Genomic DNA, 13,492 nt, shown 5'->3' with positions numbered 1-13,492 from the left:
GGATGTGAAGAAAGGGACTAAGGGAGGTTGGGATACAGGGGTTAAAAACATGAAAAGAATAGCAGGACACCAGTGGGGTAGGAACATACTTAGGCCGGGCAGATTGGGGGATTTGTTTGAACTAAAGGGATTACTAGTGGTAAGTTCTGGGAGCGAGATCTTGGAGCTGGGGGGCACTCATAGTAAACTGAGAATGAGGAGACTTTGGTCACTGAAAACAGAAGCCCTGAGAGATGTCCACTAGAATAATATCTTGGAATGTTGGGGGTATTGGTTCCCCAATTAAGAGATCTAAGATTCTCTCAGCATTAAAGAGGCATAAAGCCGATATTGCTTGCCTACAAGAAACACGCCTTACTGACCTAGAACATTCTAAACTGCAAAAGTATTGGGTTGGTGGGGTATTTGCGGCATCATCCCAGAGCCGCAAAGGAGGGGTGGCGGTGTTGTTCAGGAAAGGACTCCCATATAAAGCAACTGTGCTAGATAAAGGAGCCAAAGGAGATTACATATTGTTAAATATATGGCTGCCGGGCAGGGAACTGCTACTTTTGGTTCTTTATGGACCTAATGACCATGATGCATCTTTCCTCCCAAAACTAGCAGGGAAATGCTTGCAAAATAGAAACGGAAATATGATTGTAGTGGGAGATTTTAATGCGGTGATTGACCCCCGGCAAGATTGCTCAAACATAAAAGAGTCACAATATAGGGGAACACGGGCTAGAGAGTTTCAGTCATTTAACAAGACCCTTGACCTGGTAGACCCTTGGAGAATACATCACCCAGGAGAGAAAGATTACACGCACAGGTCGAGAGCCCATGGTACATTTGCTCGGATAGACTATATTTTGCTGACCCGCTCTTTATTTCACCTTGTAGAAAAAACATCTATAGGCCCAGAGGAAGTGGCGGACCACGCGTTGGTGTGGATGGATCTTAATATTAACACGGAGGCTAGGGGAAGCAGGGGGTGGAGATTCCCAGCACACCTATACCAAGATCCGCACCTGCGGGTACACGTACGGAAAAGCTGGGAACAATACATGACATACAATAACTGGCATGCTACTTACCAGCCTGAACTGTTTTGGACCGCCTCTAAAGCAGTTATAAGGGGGGCTATTATAGCTTATTGTAGCGTTAAAAATAAAAAGAGAACAGCAGCCATCCTGAGTTTAGAACGCCAATTGCAAAAAGCAAAAAGAATTCATCTACACCACCCGACGGCAGTAACTCTAGAAAACCTAAAAGTTGCTCAGGTGGCGTTGCATAGTCTCCTACATGAAAAAGAAATGAAATCAGCTCTCTTTTATAAATATAAACTACAGAGGCATGGTAACCGGGCAGGTAGAATGTTGGGGCGCCTGATTAAAATTACGGGAGCCCCAAGGACGGTTACCACACTGACAGATGTTAACGGGAATTTACTAACTGATAGTCAAAAGATTGGGCAGGCATTCACAAAATATTTTTCAACACTATATCAAAAGAACTCACCTCCCCCCGAATCGGAAATACGAGAATATCTATCCCAGGTGGGGCTACCGAGGGTAACAGAGGCACAGTTAGAGAATTTGAACAAACCCTTAACAATGACAGAGTTACAGCAAGTGATTAAAACGTTGAAGTTGTGGTCTGCTCCTGGACCAGATGGATTTTCTGGGGAATACTATAAATTATTGACAGGGGAGGCCCTGGCCTCTTTGCTGGAATATTACCGGGAGGTGGTAGAAAAGAGGGAATTCCCGAGTTATGCCAATTCAGCACTCACAACCTTAATTCCAAAGCCCGGAAAACCTTTAGATAAGGTAGAATCTTATCAGCCGATATCATTACTAAATGTTGACACGAAGATCCTGGCAAAGATAATGGCTGAATGGTTAGCGGAATGCCTCCCATCACTAATAGGTTCAGAGCAGGTTGGGTTTGTGAAAGGTCGCCAATCGGGCCACAATATTAGAAAGACCTTGATGGCCATGGCTGCTAGCCAACAGACTGGGGCACCCACCCTGATACTGAGCTTGGATGCTGAAAAGGCTTTTGATCAGGTTGGGTGGGTGTTTATGTTTCAGACTTTGGCGGCCATGGGCATAGAGAGGTGGTTTAGTTGGGCGGCCCAAACACTATATGATCAACCCAGGGCAGCTGTGCTAATAAATGGTGCCAGAGAACCGGAGTTTCAGATACATCGTGGTACAAGGCAGGGATGCCCCTTGTCTCCCCTATTATTTTTGTTGTCTCTGGAACCCCTGTTGCGAAAGGTCTCCTCGGCTCCAGATCTCCAGGGGGTTAGTCTGGCAGGACAGGATGTTAGAATCTTAGCTTATGCAGACGATTTATTAGTAATTTTGAGAGAGCCCTCTAAAACTCTAAAGATTCTGCTAAAGATAATTGTGCGATATGGGAAGTACTCTGGCTTTAGATTAAATTTGCACAAATCCATGGCTCTTCCGGTGACCCCGGAGGTGCGGACAACATGGTCAGGAAACTTTCCTTTCCAATGGACACAAACTTTCTTAAAATACTTGGGAGTACATATTACTATGGACCTGTCAAAGCTTTATGAACATAATGTGCAGCGGTTGCTGCAAGACAGTAACAAACAACTGGAGTCCTGGGGGCCCCTCCCACTTTCTCTCCTGGGTAGAATTGCCCTATACAATATGGTCATAGCCCCCAGGTGGTTATACACCTTTCAATCTCTTCCATTGTATTTAAAGAGGAAGGATGAGCGGAAACTGATTAAAATGGTGCAAAATTTCTTGTGGAAGAAAAAAAGGCCTCGTCTTCCTTATTCTACATTATGTGTCCCAGTGGAGTATGGCGGCTTGGGCTTGTTAAATATAAAACACATGACAGTGGCTAGTGGAATGCGCCATATCAATGATTGGTTCCGGGGAACTCAGGATTACACTGATACATCAATAGAATTGTGCTTGTACCCGGAAATACATTTTAGCAGCTACCTACACGCAGCTGGGCCCCCTATACCATACATATTAAAAAGAACAGGAATAATGGGCTCGGCGAAAGCTGTATGGAAATGGATTTGTAAATTGCATAACTTTTCTGCAAAAACTACTCCGTTCCTATCAATCTGTGGGAATCCAGCTTTCCCTCCCGGGACTTTATACCCAGCATTCCAACGTTGGAAGCGAAAAGGAATGGTGTACTTACTACAAGCAGTCACTCTCGAGGGACGGATAAAGCCTTTCCGGGAGCTCCAAGGAGAGTATGGACTATCCCCCTCAGATGAATTCCATTACTGTCAGCTCAGGCATTATATACAATCCTTATCTTGGGAAGATTTGGCTGAAGATGTCCAAGAAGAATTGGCCTTGGCGTATTCTTTAACGGTACAACAACGGGTGCCGATTAAAATTCACCACAGACACATCAGAGATACTGCTCAGGAGTTGGACTATGTTAAATTACTGTCCCAATGGAAGCAAGACATATCGATAGATCTTACATTGCCTCAGTTTACAGCACACGTATTAACTTTGAGGAAACAATCCGTTATGATTTCACATTGGGAGATGCAGTACAAAGTGGCGCTTCGGCTATATATCTCACCGAGAAGAGCCTTTCACATAGGACTTTCGTCATGGGGAGAATGCCCCAAGTGTAGAGAACCTGGGGCCACCCTGGGACACATGCTTTGGAAATGTAGAGGATTAGTACGATACTGGAAACAGATAATACAATACGTCTCTGACATTTGGCAGACCAGGTGGAAATATAATTCGGGATTGTTGTTAGGCCATCCAATATTTGTCCACCCCATACCATCTGGATTTACAGCATTTGTACAAAAGACAATCATAGTAACTAAGCAAGTGATTTTATCGGAGTGGATGTCACATCACTATCCATCTTACGCTCAGTGGCGGATTCGTATGATAACGCTCATGCGAACTGAAAGAATGGGAGTGATAGACTTTAAATCCAAAACTGGACGGACCTTCCAGAATACCTGGAGCCCACTCTTAAATACCCTGACCCCGGCTGCCAGGAGCAAATTGTTGAATTTTTAGTGGTGTCTTGTTTTATGCATGATAATAAAGGATGGGGGGTGGGGAGGGGGGAATTACAGAGGAGGGAGGGAGGGAAGGGGTGTTAGTAAGGGAGAATTATGTTAAAAATTTGTTGACTTAAGTTGATGACCTCTGTACATGAAGAGAACGGCAATTTGCTATGATGATATGTTACAATTTTCTATATTGGTATATGTACAGGTTATTGATCTTTAATAAACATGATTATTAAAAAAAAAAAAAAGAAATGATCTGCTATCCATCTCTAAAGCTGTCGTATACAGTTTGCCATACAATACAAGATATCAGTAGGCGTGTTATGTGATCTGCATAAGTAAAGACCTTATAACCAGTTGATGAGAGCATATACTCCAAGGAACAGGTCAATATATTAAACATAGTGGAAGACAAAGGAGACCTCTGCGGGACTCCACATGACGGCTTCCAAGACGACGAAAGAGACATCTGAAATCTTATTGTATATGATCTTTCATGCAAGAAACCCTCTGACCATCACAAAACATTACTCTCTATGCCAATGGAGCTTAATACTGACAGTATAAGACAATGGTCCACCAGATCGAAGTCACATGATAGAACAAAAGGTAATAATACAGCTTTCAGACCTTTCCCTATTAGAGATTTTCTCTCTGCCCAAATAGCTCCAATTATTGATGCCATACTACGATATTTTTGAAATCCCTATTGTGAAAAGTGAAAAATATTGGATCTATCCAAATATGATGTCAATTGGGAGGTCACCAGACCCTACATAAATCTAGAGGCCACTTTACAAAGTAGTGGTAAGCCCAACGCTGGCTTACTGCATGCTAACTTGGATCTAATGCCGGCCCAACATGGGTGCCGGTGATAGTTTCAGCTCCGGCACATGCAAGACTGCTGCGAGAAGTCACAGCAGCCATTTTGTTGTGGCAGGCACTAGGGGCAAGAATAAGTGGTCTTTGCTCCTGTCCCCACTGGACCACCAGAGATCCCAGGTAGGCCTGGGGGAGAGGAGGGTGTTTCGGGGAGCTGGGAGGGAGGTGGGAGGGGGTTTCCTTCCTTGCCAGGGGAAGGGGAATTGGAAAGAGAGCAGCTGTTTTGGGGGAGTGGGATTACATAGGGGTATATTCTAGGTAAAGAGGGATAAGAAATGCTGATTTCTTTAAACAGTTATCTGTGTCCCAGTCGATATTCAGTAGGAACTCGTATAACTGTCTCTTATGGGAACTGGCTTAATATCCACCAGGACACACATAAGCACTGGCGGCCAGCCCTACATAAATTAGCACCATGTATTCAGTGCCAGTGCCTGGGCATGGCTCAGCAGTGAATATCCAGACCTAATTTAGCTAGCGATGGTCAGCATTTAAAAAATTACTGACTGCCACCAGCTGAATCTTTGCCCAATAGTGTTTATCAGATTATATAAAAGTGGTGTGTTACATTTATTACTTTGTATTATGTTTAAAAAATAATAAAAACAAAGATAAAAATAAGAAATTACGCAATTCTTTGCAAACCTCTAAAGTAGGCCAACCATTTTACTGGATCTACTGATTGCCATAATAAATCCCAAGCAATTGACTTCCAGTCAGGCAACATACTTCTAGCCTCTCTCACAGTGGTTTTAAATCTTCATGTCCTCACCCCTCTTTGGTGCTGCAGTCTCTTCATGCCACTTTTGATGCTTTGGAGTGCTGTTGCCTCTGTGGCAAGTTTTATAGAAGTTTGATTTGAAATCTATGAAAATTCCTCTGTTAGTGCAAAATTGCTTACCGTTTAGACTATTTTATTTATTTATCACATTTGTATCCCACATTTTCCCACTGGTTGCAGGCTCAAAGTGGCTTACAATAATACTGTAGTAAAGACTGGAATGAACTGAATAATTCAGAATTCAAAAATGAACTAAACTTGCAATTGAACTAAACCTTTTTGCCTTGCACATCCCTAATATGAATATATATTTATTTATGGAAAACATCAATATTTTTATTTAGATTTTTTGCTATTTTGCATGGCAAATGGCACAATAGACATTTAAAAATATTGCTGTTTTCCATGCCATTTTAAAAGACACAGCACACCTTGACTCTAAGCGATCTGAACTCAGAAACTAGTTGGCATGTTTGTTTGTTTTTTTAATTTGATGTTTTTTTAAGTATGCATATATGCATTTCTTAATGGTCCTTTAATCTTGTTGAGAGTACTTCAAAACAGCAACCAACAGGTCAGGGTCAGAAAACTCCCACGTGTAGTCAAATCAAGTGCAAAAGAGTAGGGGTGGACCAAAAAATCTCATCAGCCGATGGATAGTTGAAGTAACTTTATTCAGCACCAAGTGTGTATAGACCCGACACGGGGCTGTGTTTCAGCGGATCTACCGTCTGCTTCAGGGGTCAGACACTTGTGATAAAAACCACAGAATGTAGGTGTGGAAGGAGTGGAGGAGTGGCCTAGTGGTTAGGGTGGTGGACTTTGGTCCTGAGGAACTGAGTTTGATTCCCGGCACGGGCAGCTTCTTGTGACTGTGGGCAAGTCAGGGCAAGTCACTTAATCCTCCATTGCCCCATGTAAGCCCCATTGAGCCTGCCATGAGTGGGAAAGCGTGGGGTACAAATGTAACAAAAAAAAGTAAAGAAGAATATCTGGTAACAATATCGCTGCAGTATCAGTGCAATGTTTTTTTGGTGGGCTCCATAGCGTCCGTTGCGCTGATACTGTTACCAGATATTCTTCTTTAATTCCACAATTACATTCTGTGATTCTTATCACAAGTGTCTGACCCCTGAAGCAGACGGTAGATCCGGCAAAACACAGCCCCATGTCGGGTCTATACACACTTGGTGCTGAATAAAGTTACTTCAACTATTCATCAGCTCATGAGATTTTTTGGTCCACCCCTACTCTTTTGCACTTGACTTGACTCTTTTAATCTTGTTGCCATTCAGCATCAGTAGTATGCATGCACAAGATACGTGTTAGTATGCCTGTGCTAACATTCTTTGGTAACAACAGTGGGCTCTTCTGCTTGTCTATGATTTTTCCAATATATATTTACAATAAATTGTTTTGAAATACAGTGTGAATGTATTGAATATGGTCTATGAATATATAATATTTTTAATCTCTTATTGATGACTAAAAGTTATGTTTCTTAATTTTTAAGAAGTGGTTCTGATGATGCCCGGATCCATGGGCAAAACCACCATCTGGTTGAGGCCTAAAACATATAAACAGAAGAAAACATCTGGGACTTCAGTGATTCTGTGAGCTCTAATGGAGTAGTTTTTTGGACTATCTATTATTGAATGATTGTGGAATAGACAGCATTCCTTGTGGATTGTTGTGATCAATGAACTGTCTTTAACAAAAAAAAGTTTCAGGTGTTTTTGTTTTTATTTTTTCAAGGGGAATGTTGAGCGCAATGAGGATATCTTTGTAGGACATTTGAGCTCTTTTTTTTATCTTTTACAAAAAAAAAGTTGTGTAAAGACATTGATTGAAAGTAGGATAAATAAATGTAACAAATAATTTAATACTAGAAAACAAACCTATATTTTGTCCACTTTTAGATATAGTATAATTAGCTGTTAATTGGGGCAGAAGTGAGTGTAGCTGACACATTGGTTGGGTACTTGTTTTTATAAGATTACACATCCTTAATATAAACTACAGTTTAAAATAAAACTATACTTTTCACAATTGCAAGCCTCATATGGCAAACATATGTCACACAATCTTCATTCTTGTCTGTTTTTTTTTAAATCTTGAATCAAATAGTGCTCTATTCAGTGCTATTGTTGTAGGAGAAAAGGTGCCTGCCCATGCCCTGTGCCTCTCATGATCACAGCATGATCCCCTGCCCACCCCTGTAATCACAGCATGACCCTTAGTTCACCCCCTTCCCACAACCACAAGTTCCCCTACCTTAAAAGCCCTGGTGGTATAGGAGCCTTTTGGGGGGCAGAACAACCCCCATTCACTCCTGCCCATGCTGGTTTCACAATCAAAATGGCTGCCTCAGCTTCCCATGGCAGCTTGCGAGACTGCTGTGGGAGGTCATGACAGCCATTTTGAGATTGAAACTGCCATAGGCAGTAGCAGTTTCTATCTATGCCAGTTCCAGTCTCAAAATGGCTGCCACCACCTCCTGTGGCAGTCTTGCAAGACTGCTATGGGAGGTCACCTCCAGATTTGAATCCTGCCATTGGCCTGTGCCACTGCCCCAGAGTATGTGGGCATGACTCCAGTGAAGGGATAGGTATTTGCATTTAGTCTACATAGGCATCTTAATTTTACTATGGGAAAACTCACTTGTATGTATATTAATTAGCACATTGATTTACATAAGGTAGGAAGTTCTAACATGTATACAATTTATGCATTCCAAACAAATGTGTGAAATGAGCCCAAAAAAAAAAACCTCCTGACAACTGGAGGGAAAAGTAAGAAAATCTGAATATTAGCTGTTTTTTTTTTTGGCCAGGCACATTTCTATAACGTAGACGTTGTTTCATGTTTACAACTCCTAACTGCTTTGAACACAGATGTTTGATAGAATTTACAACTATTCTTACTTGTCTCTCCAAAAGTTGTGACCCCAGTGACCACACACATCTTCGATCCCAGCTATCAGATGATCCAAGACCTAGGGGAAAGAATGTAGGGTTTCTTTTTTTTTTTTTTTTTAAATTTTATTTATAACCATTTAAATTTTTACTAGCGATAAAACAACTTGCCAGAAATACAGAGAAAGTAATATATAGGAATTATTTCAGTCAGGTAATTCTATTCTCTTCCTTAGACCACTAAATAGGGAGAGTGAAACAAGACAAGGAGATCAATTAAACAGTAAGAAAAAAAAAGTGGTATTAATCTGATTATCCCCAGATATTACTCGTCCAATTCATTATTCCACATCGGTCATCTGGTTGGCTTCTTCAAGGCCAATACGGTGTATAGTCAAATCATTTCATTGAAAACATACTTATTGTCCAATATTAGTTAGAAATAATTCTTCTGATTACATTCTTTCTCTTTTAAAAACCAGAAGTTATTTAACAATACATATACTTAAGTCTCTAATTCAAATCCCACTGATTAAAGTAATCCCAGTTTTCACAGGCTTCACTCCTTTTAAAGTAATAATTGAGGAAATATTTCTGAGGAAAACTTTAGTATAGTATAGTATAGTTTGGTGACTATCAGAAAGTTCCTTCAGAAACAATTACCCTTTCTTCTGGAACATCTTTAAAGATTGAAACAAACTCTGGAGTATTGGGAATAATAATAGATTCTAGCCTTACTTATAAGCCTCAGATTAATGTATTAGTAAGAAAGTTTTTCTTCCATTTACATAAATTACGTGCTATAAAATCTTCTCTGAGTCCATCTGGTTTTAGAACTATTGCACAAGCAATTTTGGTTCCTTTACTCGACTACTGTCATGGAGACAAAGACTGTGTCAGAATTTAAGAAAGCATGGGACAGGCATGTGGAATCCCTTAGAAAAGGTTTACTACACTTGATATACTGTTGCTCTTGTAATCAAACCAAAACGGTTTACAATAAGATCAAAACATTTTAAAATAACCACAAACCTAAGGTACGAGGAATGCCATAATAGACAGTAAAGCTCACAGTTACATTAACATTATTGTAAAATCATCAATTATTTCCTACATGTTTTTTCCCCATTGCAAAAATCAGTCAGTAAATTGAAGGGTACCCTGAAACCAGATCAAAGCTCCCTATGAAGAAAGACTAAGGAGGCTAGGGCTTTTCAGCTTGGAGAAGAGACGGCTGAGGGGAGACATGATAGTTGTATATAAAATAACGAGTTGAGTGGAACAGGTGGATGTGAAGCGTCTGTTCACGCTTTCCAAAAATACTAGGACTAGGGGGCATGCGATGAAACTACAGTGTAGTAAATTTAAAACAAATCGGAGAAAATCTTTCTTCACCCAACGCATAATTAAACTCTGGAATTCGTTGCCGGAGAATGTGGTGAAGGGGGTTAGAGTAGCAGAGTTTAAAAAGGGGTAGGACGGTTTCCTAAAGGACAAGTTCATAAACCACAACTAAATGGACTTGGGAAAAATCCACAATTCCAAGAATAACATGTATAGAATGTTTGTACGTTTGGGAAGCTTGCCAGGTGCCCTTGGCCTGGGTTGGCTGCTGTTGTGGACAGGATGCTGGGCTCGATGGACCCTTGGTCTTTTCCCAGTGTGGCATTACTTATGTACTTATAATCTGACGGCCAGTTTGAGAAAAATGTGTCTTCAGAAGGGTGCGGAAAGATTTATATGAAGTCTCTAGCCTGAGGTTTTGAGAAAGCGAAGTCCAGAGGGCCGGGGCAAGGGAAAAAGCCTTAAAATCTTATTTGTTTATTTATCTAACTGTACATTAGAAGTTTATTGAAATATTATTAGTCATGTCTGGTTAGGATATTATCTTGCTTGTAAACCGCCTTGAAGACTTTGTTAAAGATGGTATAGAAGTGTCTAAAATAGAATAGAATAGTCATTGTAAACCTATCACTCTGGATGCCATATATGCTGCTTGCCATCTGAAAAGTGGCTACAGCCTACATTATAAGAATCTTTTCAGCTACCTTGTTGCAGAAGGCCTTACTGAGATGGCATCATCTGCCACAAAAGGTTGTATGGCTGTTTAATTACTCCTCATAGCAGTGGCATAGCCAGATAGACAGTTTTGGATGGGCCTGCAATCTGCTTCTTGCTGGCCTCCCACTTAGTCACCTCTCCCCTCTCCAGTCGGTTCAAAACTCTGCTGCCCATCTCATCTTCCGCCAGGGTCGCTTTACTCATACTACCCCTCTCCTCAAGACCCTTCACTGGCTCCCTATCCGTTTTCGCATCCTGTTCAAACTTCTTCTACTAACCTATAAATGTACTCACTCTGCTGCTCCCCAGTATCTCTCCACACTCGTCCATCCCTACACCCCTTCCCGTGCACTCCGCTCCATGGTTAAATCCTTCTTATCTGTTCCCTTCTCCATTACTGCCAACTCCAGACTTCGCGCCTTCTGTCTCGCTGCACCCTACGCCTGGAATAAACTTCCTGAGCCCCTACGTCTTGCCCCATCCTTGGCCACCTTTAAATCTAGACTAAAAGCCCACCTCTTTAACATTGCTTTTGACTCGTAACCACTTGTAATCATTCGCCTCCACCTACCCTCCTCTCTTCCTTCCCGTTCACATTAATTGATTTGATTTGCTTACTTTATTTATTTTTTGTCTATTAGATTGTAAGCTCTTTGAGCAGGGACTGTCTTTCTTCTATGTTTGTGCAGCGCTGCGTATGCCTTGTAGCGCTATAGAAATGCTAAATAGTAGTAGTAGTAGTAGTAGTAGTAGTAGTATTTTGAGTGAACTGAAATGACGGCTGCGCGGGGGAGGAGGGGGGTGGAAAGTGGAAACAGATTACAAATTGACTTCCTTACCTTGCTTACAGTGGACTAGATAGGTTCACTTCCACTCTGGTCTTGGGCATCGCTTTCTCCTTTCTCCATCCCCTCCCGAGTTTTGCATTTCTCCCTCTCTTCTGCCTGCTCTCCCCGTCCACATGGTCTGGTCATTTTTACTGCCCTGAAGCGCTGTTCTCCCTCCAGCACCGGGGATTCCCATAGTCAGCCTTCTGCCAGCATGCATCGTCAGGGCCTCTCCTCAGGCGTGCATCCCACCTTTGCGGAAAACAGGGAGTTGCAGAGTAGGCGGGACGTGCGCCTAAGGAGAGGCCCCGACAACGCACACTGGCAGAAGGCTGGCTATGGGAATCACCGGTGCTGGATGGAGAACGGTGCTTCAGGGCAGTAAAAGTGAGCAGACCACGCAGACAAAGTTATTCAAAGTCGTTAAATCACGACAGGATTGTGAAAAATTACAAGAGGACCTTACGAGACTGGGAGACTGGGCGGCTAAATGGCAGTTGATGTTTAATGTGAGCAAGTGCAAGGTGATGCATGTGGGAAAAAAGAACCCGAATTATAGCTACGTCATGCAAGGTTCCACGTTAGGAGTTACGGACCAAGAAAGGGATCTGGGTGTCGTCGTCGATAACACACTGAAACCTTCTCCTCAGTGTGGTGCTGCGGCTAAGAAAGCAAATAGAATGTTGGGTATTATTAGGAAAGGTATGGAAAACAGGTGTGAGGATGTTATAATGCCGTTGTATCGCTCCATGGTGCGACCGCACCTTGAGTATTGTGTTCAATTCTGGTCGCCGCATCTCAAGAAAGATATAGTAGAATTGGAAAAGGTGCAGCGAAGGGCGACTAAAATGATAGCGGGGATGGGACGACTTCCCTATGAAGAAAGACTAAGGAGGCTAGGGCTATACAGCTTGGAGAAGAGACAGCTGAGGGGAGACATGATAGAGGTATATAAAATAATGAGTGGAGTGGAACAGGTGGATGTGAAGCTTCTGTTCACGCTTTCCAAAAATACTAGGACTAGGGGGCATGCGATGAAACTACAGTGTAGTAAATTTAAAACAAATCGGAGAAAATGTTTCTTCACCCAACGTGTAATTAAACTCTGGAATTCGTTGCCGGAGAAAGTGGTGAAGGCGGTTAGCTTAGCAGAGTTTTAAAAGGGGTTGGACGGTTTCCTAAAGGACAAGTCCATAAACCGCTACTAAACGGACTTGGAAAAATCCAAAATTCCAGGAATAACATGTATAGAATGTTTGTACGTTTGGGAAGCTTGCCAGGTGCCCTTGGCCTGGATTGGCCGCTGTCGTGGACAGGATGCTGGGCTCGATGGACCCTTGGTCTTTTCCCAGTATGGCATTACTTATGTACTTATGACTTGGAGAGCGGGCAGAAGAGGCAGAAAAAGATTGGAGCCTCGCTTGGGAGAGCTACGCCACTGGTTGGGTTGGGGCTAGTTAGGGTGGGCGGGCCTGGAGCAAAAGTGTCTGGGCCTGGGCCACTCCAGGCCTACCCGTGGCTACGCCCCTGCCTCATAGGGCAAGGGGTCATATAGATAAATTATCCTGTGCTGAAGTGTGAGTCAGACTATCTGATATTTTGGTCTTTGTATCATTAAGAAATTGCAATTTGTTAGAAGTTGTTAAAAGGAATGAAACTACTGCTGACAGAACATTGCCTTATTAGCTTCATATCTATAATAAATCTTTGCTGATTATGGAATTTTTCTTGTCAGCATGCTTACAGTGGTGTGCAAAAGTCTGGAATAGGCAGCACTGGCAGCTCAACCAAGGTCTCCATGTAGGTTTTTCACTTCTAGGAAAAAAGCTGAATTGTCATTTTGGAAGATGCTTATAGAGGGGCATAATCGACCAGAAACGCCTATCTCCATGGGCGTTAATCTCCGAGAACGGGTCCGTGAAGGGGCGGAGTGAACCGTATTTTTTAAAAAAAATAGACGCCCATGCTTTATTCGCCAAGGTGTGAGCTG

The 13,492-nt window shown here is 42.2% G+C and overlaps 1 protein-coding gene across 1 annotated transcript in view; it reads right to left on the bottom strand.

Annotated features, from left to right (window-relative positions):
- The window catches only part of LOC115469123 (sodium/hydrogen exchanger 2-like), a 138,665-nt gene that overhangs the window by 17,950 nt on the left and 107,223 nt on the right, over positions 1-13,492 (bottom strand). The window contains exon 7 of the mRNA XM_030201451.1: positions 8,624-8,694. Coding sequence (XP_030057311.1) covers positions 8,624-8,694 — 71 coding nt within the window. The remainder of the gene's footprint in view (positions 1-8,623; positions 8,695-13,492) is intronic.

The sequence above is a fragment of the Microcaecilia unicolor genome, chromosome 4 (genome assembly GCF_901765095.1).
Source record: "Microcaecilia unicolor chromosome 4, aMicUni1.1, whole genome shotgun sequence".
Lineage (NCBI taxonomy): Eukaryota > Metazoa > Chordata > Amphibia > Gymnophiona > Siphonopidae > Microcaecilia > Microcaecilia unicolor.
Note: the sequence above shows the minus strand (reverse complement) of the source record. Positions and strands in the feature narration are given on the sequence as shown.